The sequence below is a fragment of the Malus sylvestris genome, chromosome 17, assembly GCF_916048215.2.
Source record: "Malus sylvestris chromosome 17, drMalSylv7.2, whole genome shotgun sequence".
Taxonomy (NCBI): domain Eukaryota; kingdom Viridiplantae; phylum Streptophyta; class Magnoliopsida; order Rosales; family Rosaceae; genus Malus; species Malus sylvestris.
This window is the reverse complement of record NC_062276.1, coordinates 7,346,223-7,369,755: the sequence shown is the minus strand read 5'-3', so window position 1 is coordinate 7,369,755 and position 23,533 is coordinate 7,346,223. Positions and strand designations below refer to the sequence as shown.

General features: G+C 38.2%; 2 protein-coding genes, 1 non-coding gene and 1 pseudogene across 5 annotated transcripts; all 4 read right to left on the bottom strand.

The window, feature by feature from the left end:
* Positions 1 to 6,477: 6,477 nt before the first annotated feature.
* On the bottom strand, positions 6,478 to 7,445 carry LOC126611731 (G-type lectin S-receptor-like serine/threonine-protein kinase At2g19130). Its single transcript, XM_050280108.1, has 2 exons — positions 7,423 to 7,445; positions 6,478 to 7,075 (listed from the first exon to the last, which is right to left on the bottom strand). Exons 1-2 carry the CDS (start codon positions 7,443 to 7,445, stop codon positions 6,478 to 6,480), a joined length of 621 nt encoding a protein of 206 aa, XP_050136065.1.
* Positions 7,446 to 7,700: 255 nt separating this feature from the next.
* LOC126610841 (G-type lectin S-receptor-like serine/threonine-protein kinase At4g27290) lies at positions 7,701 to 11,099 on the bottom strand. 3 transcript variants are annotated; one of them, XM_050278986.1, is made up of 7 exons: positions 9,700 to 11,099; positions 9,464 to 9,586; positions 9,169 to 9,335; positions 8,810 to 9,020; positions 8,457 to 8,694; positions 8,233 to 8,383; positions 7,701 to 8,146 (listed from the first exon to the last, which is right to left on the bottom strand). In XM_050278986.1, the coding sequence occupies exons 1-7, from the start codon at positions 10,952 to 10,954 to the stop codon at positions 7,844 to 7,846; spliced, it is 2,448 nt and encodes an 815-aa protein (XP_050134943.1). In that variant the 5' UTR covers positions 10,955 to 11,099; the 3' UTR covers positions 7,701 to 7,843. The 3 variants fall into 3 exon arrangements, with proteins under 3 accessions (XP_050134943.1, XP_050134944.1, XP_050134945.1); XM_050278987.1 differs by having other exon boundaries at positions 9,464 to 9,580; positions 9,700 to 11,098; XM_050278988.1 differs by lacking the exon at positions 9,464 to 9,586 and having other exon boundaries at positions 9,700 to 11,098.
* Positions 11,100 to 17,266: 6,167 nt separating this feature from the next.
* On the bottom strand, positions 17,267 to 20,090 carry LOC126610842 (S-locus-specific glycoprotein S6-like; annotated as a pseudogene).
* TRNAY-GUA (transfer RNA tyrosine (anticodon GUA)) lies at positions 19,798 to 19,890 on the bottom strand. The gene is made up of 2 exons: positions 19,854 to 19,890; positions 19,798 to 19,833 (listed from the first exon to the last, which is right to left on the bottom strand). It is a non-coding gene; the product is annotated as a tRNA-Tyr (tRNA).
* Positions 20,091 to 23,533: the final 3,443 nt, after the last annotated feature.

The following is a 23,533-nucleotide window of genomic DNA, read 5'->3' as shown; positions in this document are numbered from 1 at the left end:
AAACAACCTCCCAGGTTACACATCCGGTTTATCAACCCCTAACCCAAGATCAAGGAAAACAAACTTCTCCTACAGAATCTGATTTTGACGCAGGTCAGATTAATCATCAACTTTTAGTTCTAAACAAACCATTAAAAAAAAAACCGCAAAAGGCTTAATGCTGATATTGAAGCTAAAGAAAACATTCCACGAAGAAATATTTTCTGAAACAAATACACCCAAGAAGAAATATTAGAAATTTATAAAAAAAATGGAATGAATTCATGGAAACCCACAGATTTGAAGTATTTTTCTTCGATTATGTTGAAAAGTACTATGAGTCTGAAAAGAAATTGGAAGTAATAACTAAAGAAAATTGGCTCAAAGAAGACAAGACTATTGTCTCTTTTAGCCATCCTCCACAAGAAACAATTCTAATCACAAAGGGTAATACCCAAATTCCAGCAACTCCTTTCAAAGTCCCTAAGGAAGATTTAGGAGTTAAACCAGTCATTGAACAAAATAATTTCACTAATCAAAGTCTCCATACAATTGGAAAACAATTAGATAAAATTGAAACTAAAATCGACAAACTCTCTCAGCCAAAACCCATAATCAGAGAAAAATCCCTGGTTAATTTCCCAGAATCTTTTTCAAAGGCAGTAGCCTTGAAAACAACCTCAACTTCTACAAGTCAAACGATTGATCAGTTGTTACTTGAACTAAAAAAGGAAAAAACAGCTCATGTTTTAAAACATCCTACTGAAACTCAATCAGAAATATCTTCATCATCATCTGAGTTAGAAAGTGATTCAGATTCTATTCAAAAAGTTGAACAACTTTTCAAAATCTGGAACTCTAAAGAGTCATCAATAAACGAGTCAATCCAAAATCTCTTACAAGTCAAACGATTGATCAGTTGTTACTTGAATTAAAAAAGGAAAAACAGCTCATGTTTTAAAACATCCTACTAAAACTCAATCAGAAATATCTTCATCATCATCTGAGTTAGAAAGTGATTCAGATTCTATTCAAAAAGTTGAACAACTTTTCAAAATCTGGAACTCAAAAGAGTCATCAATAAACGAGTCAATCCAAAATCTCTTACCAAGAATTGGTATCCCAAGCCTACTCCTCCTAATCTTCAATTTGAAGAAAGAAATATTCAAAATCAATTTTCTGTCTCTTTTGATAAACTCTATGAATAGAATATTGATGGCTTATCAGAACAAGAACTCCTAAATAAACTCCAACATATCTCTATGGTTGCTAATAGTTATATTACCAATCATAATCTCAGCCAACCACAAGTTGTCGACCTTTTGGTCACTGAATTTACAGGAATGCTTCATTCCTGGTGGGAGAAACATCTCATTGAACAGTCCAGAAATGAAATAATAAATGTTGTTAAAAGAGATAAAGAGGGAATACCCATTTTTTATGAACACATTGGACAAGGCGTCCCTAACGCAGTTAATACGTTGCTTTCCACAATTATAGAACATTTCATATGAACACCCAGCAATGTCACCTCTAGGATCCATGATCAACTCAGCAATCTAAGATGTCCAACTCTAAGCGACTTTAGATGGTACAAAGATGTATTCATGTCTAAAGTCATGCTCATATAAGACAGTAATAAACCATTTTGGAAAAAAAAATTTATAAATGGATTACTAAATCTTTTTGCACATAAAATCAGAAATGTTTTATTAAATGAAGATGGTATCATACCATATCATACCCTTATCTATGGAAATATAATTAATATTATCCAGAATGAAGGCTTGAAAATGTGTATAGATATGAAAATTTCAAAACAAGTTAATAAAGATAAATTTATAGCTAAATACGAATTAAGCACGTTCTGTGAACAATATGGATTACCTCCTATTGCTCCTTCCAATAAGAAGAAAAGGTCAGACACCTACAACAGGTATCCAACCAAATACATCCCAAATATAACAAATGCAAAAATAAGAATTTCGAAAGAAATAAATTTTATGAAAAACCCAAACATTCCAAATGGAAAAAGAAATCTACCAAGAAATTTCAAACCAAAGACCAAAGCCAGAAGGGTAAATGCTACAAATGTGGCAAATTTGGTCATTACGCCAACAAATGTCGAGTTAAGAAAACTATCAATCAATTGAAGATCTCTTAGGAAGAGAAACTTCAGTTAATCCAAGTTTTGGAATTAAAAGACACGTACCATAGTCAACCAGAAGATGATTTGAAATTATCCTCTTCTGATAACGATTCATCGAGCAATAGCTCATCTCCAGACATCAAGGTTAGATGCACCGATGCTTGCTGCAAAAACAATGCCTCAGTCTTTAATAAACAAGAAGACCAAGAGGATCTTCTAATCGAATTAATAAGTAAAGTCGATGACCCTGAACTTAAAACTTAGAAACTAAATAAATTAGTTTCTTCAGAAGAACCTAGCACTAGCCACACTCAATCAATTCCAAAAATCTCTCTTAGCACAACCCTGGAAAGGTTTAATAAGTCTAAGAAAGAAATCACAATTAAAGACCTCCAAAGAGAAGTTAATAAAATCAAAGACGAAATTAGGTTTCTAAAGTCCGAAAATCTAGAAGTCCGCACTTGTCTTAGTGAAATCCAATCACAGGTCATACTTGACGAAGAAGAATGCAGTAGCAGTTCCTCTTCAAGTACTCAGTTGAGTAAACATTCCACACAAGACCTAGTCTTGAGTCTTTTATACAAGATAAGAATCCAGAAATGGTATTCTAAAATTAAAATAATAATTGAAGATTTTCACTTAGAAACAATTGCTTTAATAAACTCAGGTGCAGACTTGAATTATATTCAAGAGGGTTAATACCTACTAAGTATTTTCATAAGTCAACAGAAATACTTAGTGTTGCAAACCAGTCGCCAATGCAATTAAAATATGAAATATCTAAAGCACATGTTTGTCAAAAGAATATTTGTTTTAGAACTCCATTTGTTTTAATAATAAAATATTTTAGATCCAGTCATATTAGGTCTCCCCTTTTTGGCACTCATATATCCTTTTAAGGTTCATCACAATAGGATTACCACCAGAGTCGTAGGACAAAAGGTTACATTTGAGTTCTGCCTGGAAATAGATCTCAAAAAACTAATACATTTACAGAAAAATAATATTTCAAAAACTATTAGTATGATTACTAATAAGTCACAACACATTAATTTCTTAAAAGAAGAAATTAATCACAAAAGAATTGAAGAACAGCTAACAAATAAGTCTTTGTTAGAAACTATTAATAATTTTCAAAAGAAACTTATTAATGAAGTCTGTTCTGACATTCCCAATGCCTTTTAGCATCGTAAACAACACATTGTTAAACTTCCTTACATTAAGGAGTTTAATGAATCCAAAATCCCTACTAAGGCCAGACCAATCCAAATGAGTCAAGAAGTTATGAAATTTTGCAAAACAGAGATCCAAGAACTTCTTAATAAAGGAATCATTAGGAAAAGCAAGTCACTATGGTCGTGCCCTATATTTTATGTTCAAAAGAATGCAGAATTAGAAAGAGGAACTCCCAGATTAGTTATTAACTACAAACCTTTGAATGAAGTTTTGGAATGGATTCGGTATCCAATCCCCAACAAAAGAGATTTGATAAAGAGACTTTCTCAAGCAGTTATTTTTTCAAAATTTGATATGAAATCAGGTTTTTTGGCAAATTCAAATTCATGAAAATGATAAATACAAAACAACTTTTGTAACTCCTTTTGGATATTATGAATGGAATGTAATGTCTTTCAGCCTAAAGAATGCACCAAGTGAATTTCAAAATATTATGAATGAAATTTTTAATCGATATAGCTATTTCTCAATTGTTTATATTGATGATGTGCTTATTTATTCAAAGTCAATAGACGAACACTAGAAACATTTACATTTGTTTGCTAGAATTATTAAGTCCAATGAATTAGTTGTTTCTGCATCTAAGATCAAACTGTTTTGGACTAATGTTTAATTTTTAGGATACAACATCCACCAATCTACTATTCAACCTATTGATCGAGTCATTCAATTTGCTAATAAATTCCCAGATCAGATTATAGACAAAACCCAGTTGCAAAGATTCCTTGGATCATTAAACTATATTTCAGAATTCTATCATCATCTTCGTCAGCAGTGTAAACCATTGTTTGATCGTCTCAAAGATAATCCTCCAGCATGGTCTACCATTCATACTTCCATTGTCAAACAAATCAAAACTCACGTTAAGACATTGCCCTGTCTTAGCATTCCAACTCCCAACTCTTTTAAGATAGTTGAAACCGATGCATCTGATATCAATTATGGAGGTATCCTCAAGAAAAAAACTTCTTCCGAATCTCCTAAACAAATTGTTCGTTTCCATTCAGGAGTTTGGAATCCTGCACAAACACAAATTGTTCGTTTCCATTCAAGAATTTGGAATCCTGTACAAACTAATTATAGTACTATTAAGAAAGAAATATTATCTATTGTATTATGCATTAGCAAATTTCAAAATGATTTATTAAATCAAAAATTTTTAGTTCGTGTCGATTGCAAATCTGCAAAACATGTTTTACAAAAAGATATTCAAAACATTACATCTAAACAGATTTTTGCATGATGGCAAGTCATACTAAATATTTTTTATTTTAAAATTGAGTACATTAAAGCCAGCCATAATTGCATCCCAGAGTTTTTAACAAGAGAATTTATGCCGGGGAAGAATGTCAGGAAACAGCAGTAGCCAGAGAAGGCTTCCAGCCACTCTTCCACCTCCACCACCAGTAAAACAGGAATCTATTCTCGATTCCTCATCATCGGCCCTAGCCATTACCAACAGATTTACTCCCTTAGAATCAACTGTAGGACAATTCCATCCAAACTACCAAACTGCCTTAGCTAGTCCTTATGACCTATATTCATCCATGCCATCACCTTCAACCCCAAAAACACCTAACTTTGCTAAAACATCTCCCTACGTCAAGAAAAACCCAATGAAATACCTTTTCAACATACCAAGTCATATTGACAAAAAACAATCCCCAGAAAAAATAGCCAAAACAATTATCTACCCCCAAATTTCCATCATATCCCAACTGAATCTTTCAAAACCCTCAAATATTATCAAGCAATTCTCAGTGAGACCGAAAGCATTGCTATCAAACCCATTTATAGCACCACTCATCAAAACAAAATCCTTTACCATTCCTTCCATATCAGAAGATTTCTTAGTGAACAGGAATGGAGACTCCCCCTTTATCACACCAAACAACTTCACACCCCAAATCATCTCATTCCAAACAACAAAATAGTTATTTTGACTACATTCAAGCATGGACCAATATATTTTTACACCAAACATCTGACTTTAGTCATTTTTGGTTCATCACATTTTACAAAAGTTTCAGGTTAAACTTTCCAGCATGGCTTCCCAATTGGTGGTCAGCCTATGGCCCAACAGCCAGCTTACTACCTGAAGATCTCATGCAAATTCTTTCATTTGGTTTCCAAAAGCAGTTTGACCGAAGCCGTTTCGACGACAGAATCACTCTTCTTTCGTTGTTTATGGCAAAATACAAGGTCCATTGGATCATGAAATGGAATTACGAGATTGAAACAGGTCAAGTTTACAGAGCTCGGTGGGTTAAATGGTGGCATAAATTCGATTACGGAAAAATTATCAGTTTAGTCTCATCAGAATTTCTGATTGAACATGGTCCAATGGTATCTCCACCACCAACAACAAAGGCATTGCCAGAAATTCCAAAAAATACCCAATCCTTATCAAACATTAGTCCTTCATCCTCCCTCAAAGGAAAATCTAAATTATCCAGATCCTCCAAAACATCAAGTTCGAAAAAGAAAGAGAAATCCTCACAGCTCATGAAAATGGCAGATAAGCTTATAGCAGAAGCAGCTTTGCTGCGCAATGATGATGAAGAGCCAAGTTTAGAATCTTCAAACGCTTCGTCTCAACCAGCCAAGTGGGCAGATTACCAGGATGCCCAAGACTCGTTTGATTAGTAAAATTCAAAATGTAATGATTTGTAATCATTTTTAAGTTTTACCCATGTAAATCCTACAGTAGAAGCCATGTGATTTTCACAATGAAAGCAGCATCAGCAGTAGCAGCAATCATTCCGACAAGACACTATTTATGAATAGTAAAATCACTTTTTACTATTCATCCATCAATTCAGCAGAAGCAGCTTGAATCCACAGTGAAAACATCATCATTCGCCATCCTTCACACACACACACACACACTTATTTAGTATTATGTTTTTCATTTGATTATTTATTGGTTTAAAATATATTTTCCTTAACGGGTAATAGGTCGGGTCATATTACCTGTTAATATTATCGGGTCGATTTAGGGTCGGTTATTTTACCCGTTTATTTTAACAAGTATTACACGACACGACTCATTAAGATATCGGGTATGACACAAAAATGATACAAACACGGAAAACACAACATGAATACCAGGTCTAATCTCGGTTCATCTCAAGAGAGAAAAGACCTGGTGAAGTATCCTCGGAATTCTTCCATGAAGTGAGAATTTGGGTTTGTTTGGTAATTTTGTTGAATCCAATTTTACCTCCGGGTAACCATGTATGAGTCGGATGATCAAAGCTTTGCCATAAAGGCTCTGAGGATGAAATAGATTCATCAAAGAATGCAAGATTCCCACTATCCAATAGAACTGCTTTTACTGAAGAGAAGTTGTTGGAGGTCACATTTGTGGACCAAACTGGAGTTTTTGACTCATTGGAGGGAAGTAAATTACCGTCTAAGATCCTCAACACTGAAGAAAATTTATCGAAGACCGGTTGCTCCCTATTCGCCACCCAAACTATGGTACTCGCAGATACCACTTGGTTGTAGTACCATGTACTGATGTAGTAGCGGCCACCTAATTCGAAGAAACCGAGCTCAAAAATCCCACCTGCAGAGACAATGGTTTGATCACCGGAGAGAGATTGGTTTGCAGTGACGGAGTCAGTTGCACTGGAAACATGGAGCTTGAGAAATAGGCATAAAAAATAGCTGAAAGCACCAAACTTTGCTTGGTTTTGGTACCCATGGCTGCACAAAACAAATCTGCAAACAAGTCCAGTTTGGTATTAGAGCTTCCAAGTTCATGGAAAAATAAAGAAAGACTTGGATTATTCAAAGTCAACTATTTAAGGGTCAAGTCACGCGCTAAAGACCATTTGGATCAAATGACTTTATATGTAGATTCATGTATTTAAAACGGCAAATCTTTTTCAAATCTCATTTGTTTGACTATTGGAGGATTAATAAGAGAGATTTTTCAGTATGATCGGTATACGGAGTGGTACATCACATGTAATTATAGAAATAATAAGATATGTGTGTTAAAAAGTTAATAATTTAAAAAATAAAATTTCTCACCGCTAATATAAAAATACTTCCCGGGCCCCGCCTCCGCCATAGCACGATATTGTCCGCTTTGGGCTCCGACCACGCCCTCACGGTTTTGTTTCTAGGAATGCACTCGAGCAGAACTTCCATGTGGGTCACCCATCATGGGAATGCTCTGGCCCATTCTTGTTTAACTTCGGAGTTCCTATGGAACCGGAAGCCAGTAAGCTCTAAAAATGCCTCGTGCTATTTGGAGGTGGGCATGTACATTTAAGGCATAGATGATCCACTCCCCTGGACGATGCGGGATCTACCATCTTCCGTCTTTGTTTAAAACAGATATACATCATGGCAAACTCAAGGATCTACAATTTCTGATATGGAAAAGAAGAGTTGAATGTGATAGTGCTTTTCTTAAGGTTTACATATTTAATTTTGACGTTCACAAAACGAAACATGACTGAACCTCTATCGACCTTCTGGCAAACTAACAGTGAGTTCATTGTTCGAAAACCTGGCAGATGATTGAGGAGAAGAACCAACAGCACAGGCACTCTTATGTATTGAGAAAGCAGGCTGTGGAAGTGATGTAGCTTCATTGTTGTGCAACATACAAATTACCGAAGACATTGATGGTCGATCTGCTGGAGCTTCTTGAACACACAATAGCCCTACATGGATACACCTCAAAGCTTCATCAAGCTGGCACGTTTCCCTTAACAATTCATCAATAACCTCGATTTCTCTTCCTTCTTTCCATAACCTCCATGCCTAAGGAAAATAACATGTATATAAACGCATCAGTCTTGCAGGGCTTAAAAAGAGGAGGGACATAAACTAGGAGTTCTAGTACTTACCCATCCAGCAAGTGTAAGCGGATCTTCAAAACGATGAAAAGCAGAATTCCGCTTTCCACTCACAATCTCTAAGAGTAACACTCCAAAGCTAAACACATCCAATTTTTCTGAAAAATGGCCATAGAGGGCATACTCGGGAGACATATAACCGCTGCAAGAATGGTAGAGAAGTCAACATTAAAGACTGCATAAGGTTTACATATGAAGGAAACATTGTAACTTACTATGTCCCAACAACCCTGTTTGTATTTGCCTCAGTTTGATCCATCCCGAAAATTTTTGCCATCCCAAAGTCTGAAATTTTGGGTTTCATTGTTTCATCCAACAGAACGTTGCTTGCTTTTAGGTCCCTGTGAATAATTTTCAATCTAGAATATTTGTGGATATAAAGAACTCCTTGAGCCACACCTTCTATAATTCGAAAGCGTGTACGCCAATCCAGTTTTGTCCTTTCAGATGAATCTGATTGCACAAACCGTAAAGAAGAAAGATTTTAATGTTGCAAAAAGGCAATAAAATGTGATGCTCTGGAAGTCGACAATATGAAAGAATATTGGTAGAAGTGGAGAGCATATACCAAACAAAAATTTGTCCAAACTTCGATTGGGCATGTATTCATAGATCAATATCATTTCCTCGTCTTCAATACAGCAACCCAACAGCCTAACAAGATTGGTATGTTGGAGCTTGGCTATAAGCTTTAACTCATTCATGAACTCCTGATGCCCTTGCCCTGACTTCTTTGACAACCTTTTTATGGCTACTTCTTCATTTGCAATCAAAATCCCCTGTAGAGGATGGAAAATTCCAGAATAAAGGAACCGCTATACTCCTTAACGATGAAACTTAATTTGGGACATCGATAAGAAATATTCAAAAGAAATGATGAACAACTATTAATGTGCTAGCATGCAGTGCACACGGTGGAAGGGTCACCTTATAAACAGGACCAAATCCTCCCTCTCCGAGTTTATTAGCTTCAGAGAAGTTATTTGTAGCAGCTGCTAAACTCCTTAAACTGAAGAGTGGTAGTTCGGGGTCATTCTTTCCACCTCTAAGGCTAAAATTTCTTATAGCCTCGCTTATGCTCCTTCCTACGCTCCCTGTTTGAGTCTAATTGTTATAGCACCATTCGTTTGTGTGTAGCCCACATGAGAGAGAGAGAGAGAGAGAGAGAGAGAGAGAGAGAGAGAGAGAGAGAGAGAGAGACGGTGGCGTGTGGTAGTACTACCTTCATCTCTCAATGTTTTTTTCCACAATAAATAGCCAAAAATTATTGTAAGCAATCCTGCTGTTATTGAGACTATTGGGATTACAAGGAACAGCTTATCAACATGACCCTTACCGCCTGCAACTAACAAAAAAGGCTCCAACTAATGATCATTTTCTGGCTAAATTTTGTTGTCTCCTGTCTGCTAAGAATATAAATTGACACAGAAAACAGCAAAAGAAACTAAACTAACATACCTTGATCAGAGCGGTGAACACGAATATACATGGTTTGCCCAAGCCAATGATTCTCTACAAGATCCGTCAAGTCATCAAGCCATGTCAAGCATTTTACAGTACCTCCTTTTATCACATTTGAATAGGCATAAGCTGTGCAAGAGCAGTTCCGTAGGCATTCAGATTCACACTCTCTCGTACTCATATTTCCTAAAATAATAGCATGATCCGGCAGTTTCATTTTCTCAAACTTCTCAAACCCTTCCCCTTTATCACATGTCAATGCCTTTTCCCGAACACAACCACCGGGCCAGTCCCCCTGAGCCGATTGTTTATGTAATTCGGTCCTAAAACCTTTCAAACACTTGCATTGTGACGAGAGGAGATCACTGTTTTTATCACAGGCTCCATATGGACCGCATGCAGCATAAAAATCACATTTATTAATAGGTTCTTCCCATGCTTTAAACCATGTCTTAATTGTATCAGATTCAGTCCACAGCTGCAGATTTAACTCACCTGCTGGGCTCAAAACGACCCTCAGTTTTAGAGAGCTATCTGACACACCAAAAGTAAGATCAATCTCATTAGCATCGAAATTGTAAGAAAGGAACCCTCCACTTTGATTTCTAAAGTATCTTTTAACCTCCTTGCCAAACTGAACAGCACTTCTCCAATATGTAGCATTTCCCTTCCAAATAATTAGCTGCAGGGGAACTTTCGGATCAATGCCTGCGCTGAACATTCCGGGTTGTGGATCATCTAGTGCTGCCCAGGAAGTAAGACGCGATTGTTGGCCTGTTATTTTGTTCAGGCTAAGCTTCATACCGGGCAATAATGTGTCAGAGGGATGATGGAAGCTCTGCCACAAAACGTCTTGTACAAATATTAGTCGAAGGTTTCCACTATCCATCAATACAGCAGTTGTGGCATTCATTGCAGAAGCTGGTATCGATGCATTAGACGACCAGACTTGTTTTCTAGTCATCCCATCTAACACCACAAGATTTCCATCAGCGCTAAACATCAAAACACCCGGAGAATCTAGAGGGGATCCTCTGTTGGCAACCCATACTTTCGGGTTCTTTGGGATTTGGTTGTACCATATTCCAAGAAAGAATTTCTTAGAATTTTCAGGACTGAAGAACCCTAATGCAAATGTTCCACTAGAAGAAATCAAGGTCTGGTCTGCGCTGAGAGATTCTTCTGGTATCAAGGTGTCTAGGCTTGTACAAACAGATGGGAGAAACATAAAAACACAAAGGATCCACCCCATTCACCTACAGAGAGCCGGAGGGAGAAGGAGAAGAAGAAGAAGTGATCAACAATAATTTGTCAGCACAACTAGTGAAAGTACACACCCTACTGCGAATGAACATCATTACTTTCTTTAGTCTAGAGAGGGATCTCAAATTGCACTGTTCAAATGAATAGTGTTTGGGTCCGAATTTCATTTTATTTACGGCCATACCATTGCTTTAAAGAATGGTCTTTGTGGGTTTGGGCTCCGGGTGGGGTTTGTTTTGGTTGGCTACAATTGTTTTTGGCGGATGGGGATGGAGTTTGGGCACCAAATCACCGACAGAGAGCAGGGGGTGGCCTGCAGATTGTTTAATTCATCAGCAGTTTATTGTTTTGCCTAGTGGAAAAGTCCAGTCTTGGTGTATCCTCTGACTCAACTTTAAAATGATTTCTTGATTGTTGAACAACATTCCGGAAGAAAGATAAGTTTCCATCATAAAATTAATTGGCAATATAAGGAATAGTCCAACCTTCTATAAGCCCATGCAAGGGGAGTAGTCCAATCTTTTATAAGCCCATGCAAGATCTCTCATCTCATCTCTTCTCCCATCAATGGAAGACTTATTATCAACACGCCCCCTCACGTGTGACGAATTTTCGAGCCTAACACATAGACAATACAACGGGATGGCGTGGAGCACATGTGGCCGTTTGGCTTCACACGTGGGACAACCTGCTCTAATATCATGATGAAATTGGAGTTCTATCATAAAACCAATTGGCCACATGAAAAGTAGCTCAAGACCATATAAGCTCATAGCAAGGCATGTCCCTCACCGATGTGAAACAAACTTTTCCTCACATCATCCAATCTCAACACGTTCCTGCACGTGTGACTGATTTTCTAGCCTACACGTGGACAACAACTAGGTGACGTGTGAGCACGTGTGACCTTTGGGCTTTCACATGAGAAACAACCTGCTCTGATACCATAAAAAAAGTTGAGTATACACCATAAAACCAATTGGCAATAAGCTCATGCAAGGTCCTCGTCAATGTGAGACTCATTCTACAATCCTTTCCTCCTTTCTAAAGCTCATTTTCATTATTTTAGATCAGACCGACTCACTCCACTCTCTCTCTCTATCTCTGATTCTGGGTTCCGTTCTGCCATTTTTGCTTCTGAAGAAACCTAATTGCAGGTTTCTTTTCCATTTCCAAGCTTCTGTTATGCTTTGCGCTGCTGTATTTTCTGTTGTTAATGAGGCTCGATTGAATTATGCATCAATTTGATTGAAATATGCATCAACTTGATTGATTATGCTGCTGTATTCTCTCTCTGCATTTTTTCTTTTTCTCTTTTTAATGAGGCTCAATTAGGGATGAGCAACAGTTATGGCAGGCGGGTAACCGCGGTTATTTATCCATAACCGTTTATTCTCATACCCGCATAACCGTTTACCGGTTGGGTAATTGTCTAAACGGTTATTCTTATACCCATAACCGTTTATAAATGGTTAACTATACCCATAACCGTGTACCCATTTAACCGTAACCGTTTAGTACCCGTTTACCCATTTATCATTTTTAAACCCGTTTATCCTTTCTTTTTTACCATTTACTCCTTTTTCACCCGTCTACTTGTTTTTTTAATAACTTGAAAATTAAAAAAGAAAAAATTGTCATAATTTTGTTTTTCTAACAATTAAACATTGTTATAGGTACATTCATCATACATTTCTGCATTTTAATTTTTTAAGTCCGTATATCATTCCAATAATTAAAATAATAGTTTACAGACGATATTTTTAACTGTTAGCAATGAAGGTAATATAAAATTTGCTAAGTATTCTTGGGTTACGAAAACTGTTAAAAGACAGTATTCTTGAGTTATTTGACTCGGAATGTAAAATATTAACATAATATATATAATGGACCATGAAATTTAAAGTGATTAAGGAAAACTATATTATATTAGTTATAGAAATCATGCACTATAATCAATGGCATTGATCTAAGTTTTGTCCGATAGGGAACATGGTTTGTGTTAATTTTACATATATAAAATAAATGGGTAAATGGTTACCCGTTTATAACCGCGGTTAATACTCATAACCGCGGTTAATACTCATAACCGCCCATTTAAATTTCGCAGGTAAACGGTTATACCCATAACCGTTTATTTATCTAAACGGTTACCCATAACCGTAATCTTGAAATTTAAATGGACTGATAACCGCGGTTACCCATAACCGATGGGTATTTGCCCATCCCTAGGCTCTATGCTGCTATACCAAAATGATGAAATATTCATTTTTAATGATAGTTTTATAATTGGGTATGTTTTAATTCGGTGTTTTAATTTGATCAGTGTGATTTTTTGTGATTAGGATTTAGGACCTAGGTAACTTGGTTGATTAGGAATTTATGTGTTTACCTCCCGATCAAACAAACTTAGTTGGGAGCCATGAACACGAATATAAATATCTCGTTGCCCGACAAGTTGATTGTCTACAAGATCCATCAAGTCACCGTACCATATCTGTTTCGTTCTCGCACTTACATATGCATAAGCTGTGCAAGAGCGGTTATGGAGGCATTCAGATTTACACTCGCTCATAACTTTATTTTCTAGCATAATACCATGATCTGGTAGTTTCACATCCTCCAACTTTGAGAACACTTCTCCGTTCGCACACCGGTACCTTTTCTGGAACACAACCACCGGACCAATCCCCCATATTCCATTGTTCTTGAAATTTTGGCCTAAAACCTATCAAACACTAGCATGGTGATGCGAGAGGTTCATTTTTCCTGTACTGCAGGCACCGTTTGGACCGCAAGGAGCATAAAAATCACATTGACTAACAGGCATGCTCCACCCTGCCATGTACTATGTCATCTGTCCACTTAAGTAGATCAATCCGCCCAGTTGGATTCACCTTAAGCCTTAATTTTATTGAACTGCCTGAGACACCATAAGAAACATACTCATCATCGTCAAACTTGTAAGCAACGGTATAAGCGTTTCCATTTGATGATGGATCATTTTCGCCAGAAAAATCAAATCCTCCCTCTGTCTGCTTCGAAATCTTTGTTGCATAAGGTTTAGTACATAACTAAAACATGTGCAGTATAACACTTACCGTGTGCCAACAATCTTGTTAGTATTTGCATCAGTTTGATACTCTGATTGATTCATCCCAAAAATCTTCCCGTCTCTGTTTAAAATAGATATTCATTATAACAAAATCAAGGATCTACAGTTTCTGATATGGAAAGGAAGAGTTGAATGTCATAGTTTTATTCTTGAGGTTTACATAGTTAATTTTGACGTTCACAAAACGAAATATGAACCTCTATTGACCTTCTGGCAAACTAACAGTGAGTTCATTGTTCGAAAAACTGGCAGGTGTTAGAGAAGAACAACCAACAGCACCGGCACCCCTATGTATTGAGAATGCAGGTTCTTTGGATGGTGGAAGTGATGTAGCTTCATTGCTCTGCAGCATACGAATTACCGAAGACATTGTTGGTGGAAATGATGAAGAACTATTAATGTGCTAGTATGTAGTGCACACAGTGGAAGGGTCACCTTATAAACAGGACCAAATCCTCCCTCTCCAAGTTTATTAGCTTCAGAGAAGTTGTTTGTAGCAGCTACTATACTCCTTAACCTAAAGAGTGGTAGTTCGGGGTCATTCTTTCCACCTCCAAGGCTAAAATTTCTTATAGCCTCGCTTACGCTCCTTCCTACGCTCCCTGTTTGAGTCTAATTGTTATAGCACCATTCGTTTGTGTGCAAATTGGTGCCTGCAGAAAAGAGAGAGAGAGAGAGAGAGAGAGAGAGAGAGAGAGAGAGAGAGAGAGGGTGGTGTGTGCGTGCGTGTGGTAGCACTACCTTCTTTTCTCAATGTTTTCTTCCACAATAAATAGCCAAAAATTATCGTAAGCAAGAGACTGTTGGGATTACAAGGGACAGCTTATCAACATGACCCTTACCGCCTGCAACTAACAAAAAAGGCTCCAACTAATGATCATTTTCTTGTTGAATTTTGTTGTCTCTTGTCTGCTAAGAATACAAATTGACACAGAAAACAGCAAAAGAAACTAAACTGACATGCCTTGATCAGAGCGGTGAACATGAATATATATGGTTTGCCCAAGCCCATGATTCTCTACAAGATCCGTCAAGTCATCAAGCCGTGTCAAGCATTTTACAGTACCTCCTTCTATCACATTTGAATAGGCATAAGATGTGCAAGAGCAGTTCCGTAGGCATTCAGATTCACACTCACTCGTTCTCATATTTTCTAAAATAATAGCATGATCCGGCAGTTTCATGTTAAAGATCAACACCAGCCCATTAAGATCAGTCGATACAAAGGAGCAAGATTATTCTAGTTCAAACATGCATGGTTTTCTCTAGAAGATTATATAATGGGAATATGCTAGAAAACTCTAGCAAAGAAGGTTGTTCCTTAAGTTGGTGGAAGATTCTAAAAGAATGGTGAGGTTTCCACCAACATGCAAGATTAGTGTAGATAATTCTAGCTTGGGAAGTTAGTAGAATTATCTAGATAACTCTAGCATGATGTTTCCATGCTTCTCCAAGGTTCCATCCATGCCTATAAAAGGAGAAGGCATCCACACCATTTGTATCAACCAAGTAACCAAGTAACCAACCAACAAGAAAGTAGCCAAGTAGGCAACCAAGTGAGAGTGATAAGTAAGAATAGTCTTGTAGGAGTGTGAGTGATCTAGAGTTTGTCTCTAGAAAGTGAGTGAGTGTCATTGCTTTTAAAGTGTCTTTGTGTCCTTTTAATTGTTGTAATATTTTGTATGTGTAATACAAGTAATTTGTTTCCTTGTATTGTCTCTCCAACACTTGTGTTAGAGTTATGTACTCTAAGTTTTTCCCCAACAATTGGTATCAGAGTGGTACGATCAGGGACCGTCTCTAGTGAAGTTTTTGAGAATCGTGAGAAGTTTTGTACTTCGCAAGATTATTCGTTAAGCTTGTTCGGTTTATCGAAGTTCTGCCGACACGATGGGAGATCTTCAAGTTGTTTGAGGAATCAAGAAGTTGAACAACAAAAATTATAACACATGGGCGACGTGTATGGAGTCTTACCTATAAGGCCAAGATCTTTGGGATGTCGTCGGCAGTAATGAAGTTACATAGCCGAAAGAAGACACTAGTGGCATTTTGAGGAAATGGAAGATCAAGGCAGGTAAGGCCATATTTGCCTTAAAAACCACAGTTGAAGATGACATGTTAGAGCACATACGGAAGGCCAAGACACCAAAAGAAGCGTGGGACACCTTCGCCACACTCTTTTCAAAGAGGAATGATACAAGACTCCAACTTCTCAAGAACGAGCTGTTATCGATGGCCCAACGAGACATGATGATTGCCGAATATTTCCACAAGGTAAAGTCTATTTGCCGTGAAATTTCTGAGTTAGATCCTAGTGCTACCATTGTAGAATCCAAGATAAAAAGAATAATTATCCATGGATTGAGACTGGAATAAAGAGGCTTCGTTTCCGTTGTACAAGGATGGCCGACCCAACCATCACTTGTTGAGTTTGAGAATTTGCTTGCCGATCAAGAAGCTTTGGCAAAGCAAATGGGAGGGGTCTCGTCAAGAGGTGAGGAGGAAGCACTCTACACCAAAAGTAAAGGCAACTTTAAGCAGCATGCTGGTGGTGGATCTAAAAGAAATGATGACAAGGGAAAAGGTCATCAAGGATGAGAGAGTTCTCGACCAGGGGGAGCTTCAAAGTATCACGGCAACCATGGTCAGTCCCAGAATAATAAAAGGTTTGAGGGCAAGTGTTACAATTGTGGAAAGAAGGGCCACATGGCAAAGGATTGTTGGTTCAAAAAGCCCGTGGATAGTAACGTCGCCAACTCAGAGAAGAAAAGTGAAGATGATTGGGACGCCGTAGCATATCTAGCTATGAAGGAAGAATGGGACGCTGAATCATCTTCTTCATGGTGCTCAATGAGGTGATGCCTGACTCGAGAGAGGTTGAAGATACATTGCAGGAGAAAATTGGAGACAAATCTGCCAAAATCCAATTGAGTCTAGATGAGCTTGAGGAATTGCTTGATGGTGACGATGTCAAGCAAGAAGTACCTAAGAGTCCTTGGCAAGTGGGTGTGTATCAACCACCAGGAGAAGTTAGACCTAGTGAAGTGGAAGTACCAACTCCACGATCACAACTAAGAAGGTCAATGGGAATACCGAAGTCAAATCCCAAATGCGCCAACGCAGGCATAGTAGAAGAAACAAGTGAAGCTGAGATGCGTAAAGAAGAATCACAGACTTCTGAGTGGCACATAGCTGGGAAAAGAGGATGCTACGTTAAAGAAATATCAAACTTGGGATCCAGTGGCAAGGCCAAGAGATTTGAAACCCATATCATGCAAATGGGTGTTCAAGATAACGTGTCGACTCAACGAGAAGAAAAGAATGAGCTGGTGTTGAAGGGGAGTGTTAAAGATCAACACCAGCCCATTAAGATCAGTCAGTACAAAGGAACTAGATTATTCTAATTCAAACATGCATGGTTTTCTCTAGAAGATTCTATAATGGGAATATGCTAGAAAACTCTAGCAAAGAAGGCTGTTCCTTAAGTTGGTGGAAGATTTTAGAAGAATGGTGAGGTTTCCACCAACATGCAAGATTAGTGTAGATAATTCTAACTTGGGAAGTTAGTAGAATTATCTAGATAACTCTAGCATGATGTTTCCATGCTTCTCCAAGGTTCCATCCATGCCTATAAAAGGAGAAGGCATTCACACCATTTGTATCAACCAAGTAACCAAGTAACCAACCAACAAGAAAGTAGCCAAGTAGGCAACCAAGTGAGAGTGAGAAGTAAGAATAGTCTTGTAGGAGTGTGAGTGATCTAGAGTTTGTCTCTAGAAAGTGAGTGAGTGTCATTGCTTCTAAAGTGTCTTTGTGTCCTTTTGAGTGTTGTAATATTTTGTATGTGTAATACAAGTAATTTGTTTACTTGTATTGTCTCTCCAACACTTGTGTTAAAGTTGTGTACTCTAAGTTTTTCCCCAACATTTCATCTCCTCAAACTTCTCAAACCCTTCCCCTTTATCACATCTCAAGGCCTTTTCCCGAACACAACCACCGGGCCAGTCCCCCATAGCCCATTGTTTATGTAATTCTGTCCTAAAACCTTTCGAACACTTGCATTGTGACGAGAGGGTATCACCGTTATTATCACAGGTGCTATATGGACCGCATTCAGCATAAAAGTCACGTTTATTAAGAGGCTCTCTCCACACTTCAAGCCATCTCCTACTTTTATCATTCCACAGCAGCAGATTGAACTGACCTGTTGGACTCAAAACGGCCCTAATTTTTACAGAGCTATCTGACGCACCAAAAGTAAAATCAATCTTATTAGCATCGAAATTGTGAGCAACGTAAAAGAATTCTCCACTTTGATTTCTAAAGAATGGGTTTGCATCCTTGCAAAAGCAAATTAGCACTTCTCCAATACGTAGCATTTCCCTTCCAGTTAATTAGCTGCCTGGGAAGTTTCGGATCAATGCCTACGCTGAACAATCCGCGTTGTGGATCATCAAGTGCTGCCCAGGATGTAAGACACGCTTGTTGACCTGTTATTTTGTTCAGGCTAAGCTTCATACTAGGCAACAATGTGTCAGAGGGATGATCGAAGCTCTGCCACAAAATGTCTTGTTCAAATATTAGTTGAAGGTTTCCACTATCGATCAGTACAGCAGTTGTGGCATTCATTGCAGAAGCTGGTATTGATGCATTAGACGACCAGACAACTAGTTTTCTAGTCATTCCATCTACACCACAAGATTTCCATCAGCGCTAAGCGTCAAAACACCCGGAGAATCAAGAGGGGATCCTCTGTTGGCAACCCATACTTTCGGGTTCTTTGGGATTGTGTTGTACCATATTCCAAGGAAGATTTTCTTAGAATTTTCAGGACTGAAGAAGCCTAATGCAAATGTTCCCCTGTAAGAAATCAAGGTCTGGTCTGCGCCGAGAGATTCTTCTGGCGCCAAGGTGTCTAGGCTTGTACAAACAGATGGGAGAAACATAAAAACACAAAGGATCCACCCAATTCTGCTACAGAGAGACAGATGGGAGAAGCATAATACCGTCTTAGGTTCTAACATAAGGGTTGGAGTAGGTCTAAGCGAGCAATAACAGAAATAAGTGCGTTCGATCTTAATTTGGTCATTTAGTAGGTCCAAAATATGAAGGATCATATGACCTTCTTCCACATTACCGAGGGAAAATTGGACCCAATAGCAGAAGAAGCGTGTTGGATCTTAATTTCTTCCAATGTCAAATATACAATGCATTTCCCCCCATTGCCAAAATGTTGAAACAAACAGACGACGTGCCTATTCTATTTCTGGGACATAAAGACCAAAACAAAAAAAAACCAATGCTAAATTGCAAGCAAAATCGTTAAGGCTAACACATGTACACCGCAAAAGGTGTGAAGTGGAGCACGTGGATGTGATTGATAGGCTTCAGAAGCGATCCTCACAATTATTAACTGCTACATCTGGTAAAATGGTGCAACATCAGAAAAGTATTCGAAAAAGAAACAAGCGTCCTCTCTTCTTTTTTCTGTCAAAGAGAGATACGGACACTGCAACTTGAACGACCATGGCCGCGACGAACGCGAGTTTTTGTTGAAACGTTGCTGGAGTAGGCATGTTGATGCAATGATCAGGAAAATTGGAAAATTTGACACCAAAAGAAAAAAGGGTAATTGGATTTGTTCTGCAGATTTGGATGGTACGAGAAATATTTTCTTAAATTGAAAGAAAAAGAAGTTATACGTGCCAAAAGTTACATCGGACCTGCCGGATTCGAACCAGCGACCTAAGGATGGCTGAGAGAATATTACCCACTACAGTCCTCCGCTCTACCAACTGAGCTAAGGTCGGATCGCTGTTGATTGTTTGGGAAATCGAATAATGATAGGATATTGTGCCATGTGGCATCCTGTACAGTTGTCTTCTATTAACTAGCAAGTTGTTAAAGTGCCATTAACAGATGTGTTAGCTAGTGATGTCAGCTTTATAAGATGGAAACGTATTGTATGAATTCAGATGAGAAATAAACTCTGTGGTGATTGTATTCTTGAGCATACGAGTCAAGGTTGAATGTTAGGTTTCTATCAAATAATCATTTGATTATCACAGAGAAAATTTCTTACATTTCGTCGTTTTATCGAAAATAATGTGTAGGTTTATTTGTTTAAAAGTTATAGTTAGATGAGTTAGATTTAATCTATCTATTACACAAATTTCAAAATTCACACACATTTAATGGCAATTAATAAGGTGGTGAGCTTACCACCACCTAAGAGGTTGAGCAAAATTATTTCCATTCCTTTTGGTCAAATCATACATCATCATATTAGATCACAAGCTTTTGCATTCACACAACTTTCTCAAAAATGGGTAACTACATAATTGTTTGTGTTAGCAGCGTAGATTAATAATCATGTTATTTTTTAGCTACGAGAAGAGAAATTTGAACTGGACCCCTCCCCACATTGAATCGCTATCGGAGTTCTGGTAAAGTAATGGTAGGATTTCACTGTTATGATTTACGTATTTGAATTATTGAGATTTTGTATTATTGTTCGAGAATTTATTTTAATTTGTTTGAATTTAGATTTTTATTAAAGTAGTTACGAGGCTTGAAGTTTGGAAATTAATTATTTAAAATTCATAGACCATTCGAGGTCACAATTTATATTTTCAAATAGAGCTCGATCTCACGAACACGTAGGCGCAAACCGTTCATGAAACGGAGTTATAACGAAAGAGTTATTAAAGTTTAAAGTTAGGGATATTTTAGTAAATTTGGCCATCATTAAAAGGTTATAGATTTTCTGGAATGGTCAGATTGTGACATGGACGGCTGAGATGAAAAGAAAAGAAGAGGAAGGAGAGAAAGGATGGGGGAGAAGGACCAATGAAAAACAGAAGCAAGGAGGGGAAAGGAGAGAGGGGAGAATGAGGGGAACTGGATCCCCTTTCGACCCGGTTGTAATTTTGACCCGACTAGTCCATAATTTTCGATTCCGGCCACCGTTGACGACGGGACAGATGTCAAAATGATCTTTACTTCGAACCCATTCATTCTCTATCCTATTCCCACTCGAAAAACTGACGAAATTGGAGTGATTTCAAGAGAAATCATATGGGGGGTGCGACAGGTTTGGCTTCGATTCTCCATAACCTAAAGCAATTTCCTTCAACCACTACCACCAATAGACTCCCCTCAACCTCAGGAACAAATCCCATGCATTGGTTGGGGCGTGGAGTTGTTTTGGAATCGAATCAAGAACACCCGAAATCAAGGGTTTCCAACGGTTCGTGGGCAATTTGAGGTATTTCCTGGCCAAATTGGACTTGGCCCCAGGTATGAAACTTTCTTCCCTCACTAAGATCTACTTTTCTGTAAAATTTGGTAATTTTTAAAAATAGTTGAATTTTTCGGCTAGTCGGAGTGGCCGACCGCCACCTGCGGCGGCGCGTGGTCAGTGGGCCGCCGATTTTATTTTATGCTAAATTGATATCTTGATCTCAGATTTGATATCCGTATGATGTGATTTGATTATTGTAAACCTAGTTTCATTATGGTGCATCACTGGATTATTATTTGAATTGATTATCCGACCGTTGGATCGATACTAAACTCTAATATGTGATAGTATGTAATATTTGAGGACATTAGGAACTTATGGATCGGGAATTTGACGTACGGATCTTCCCAAATTAAATTTTGAAGTTTGTGAAACTTAACGTTGACCGCCACTTAATTTTAGCGATTAGCGAAGATCCAACCATTGGATTGTAATGAAATTTTGGTATGTTGTTCTAGAAGCATAATGTGGACTTTGGGAAGTTACGGATCAGAAATCTGATAGGCGAATCTTCCGTTTTAGATTTCTAGGGTTGTGCACCCTACTCTCGACCTTGATCGACGGTTGGCTTTTTAGCCAAGTAGTTGAGCTCTTCTAGCGTATCGATTATCTTAGAGTGCAGTTGAGACTTCATGGAGCATGATGGGCATCCTGATGACGTGACTTCTTGATTAACGTGTGACTTGATTCGTGTACTAGTGGCATCGTATTATATTACACTTGTTTATTAAGTATGTTTCGATTGCACATTGGGAACATTTATGAAATGTGATTTAACGTGCATGCTTGAAATGTGGTTTGTGTTGTATGATTGGCATGATGTGACGAAATGTGAGGGCTAGTAGTGGACCATTTAACCCATTGTCATGGGGTTTGTTGCTTCGAGACTTGTTTCACATTGTATCATTGTTCCATTTCTTGTTTCGTTGATCTTTTGTATCTTGAGCACTTGATTCACGTTTGGTTTCTTCAAGCCATTGATATGTTCCTTGGCCTTCCGCTCAGTTCCGTTGAGTGATCCAGAATTGAGTATTCGTTGGGGTTCCACTGAGTGGTCTGGTTCCCTGCTCCGTCTGGATTCCATTAAGAGGTCTGAAATCCCTCGTGATCTGTAATTCCATTGAGTGGTCCGGAATCGTATCCAGCTTGGATTTCGTTGCGTGATTCGATATGCATTGTACTTCGCTATTCCTTTGAGTGGTCCGAAATCGTATCCATTCGGATTCTGTTGAGAGATCTGAAATCCCTTCTATTCCGCGATTTCGTTGAGTGGTCCGAAATCGTATAGGTTTGGATTCCGTTGAGTGGTCCGGAATCCCTTTTGGTGTCTTGGTTCCGTTGAGAGGTCCAGAATCCCTTTTGGTGTCTTGGTTCCGTTGAGAGGTCCGGAACCCGATGTTGATGGATTTCATTGAGTGGTCCGAAATTGCATCATTTGACTTGTTGGTTCCTTGGATTTGATTTCAGTTTCAGAAATGTAGGCCTCAACCGAAATGTGTCGCTCTACCCCCACATTTTGATGTATTGTATGTGTTATGGATTGGTATGATTATGAAGTGATGTTGGTTATGATGGTTGTCATTATGATTAGACTCGTTGACCTATGTGGCTAGAGATTATTAATGTATTTCGTTGAATGTTCCATGAGTTGTTGCATGCCTGATTTATGGCATTATGTCGAGACCTAGTGGTTTATGTGACGAATGCTCGAGTGTGGGGAATAGTGAGCTTGATCCCTGTTTAGGGTACGTAGGCAATCTAAAGAGGAGGTTAGAGGCAGCCATAAAGTATACGAAAAATTGCTATGCAAATCGATTCTCGAGTTGTGAATTGTCATATCCTGGAGGCGGGATATGTTTGAGATGCGGGTATTTGGTGATGTCACTTGTCGATCCTTGACGTATGTCAAGATCGGAGCGTGACAGGTGGTGTCTACATTGGAGGAATAGCTAACATCACTGAAATTCCTATAAGGACATTGTTGATCGATCAAATGGATACTCTTGCACACACAAAAGCCCCACATGGATACACCTTAAAGCTTCATTGGGCCGGCATGTTTCCCTTACCGATTCATCTAACACCCCCATTACTCTGCCTTCTTTCTATAACTTCCATGCCTAATGAAGTTTCAAACCCATCTGACATGA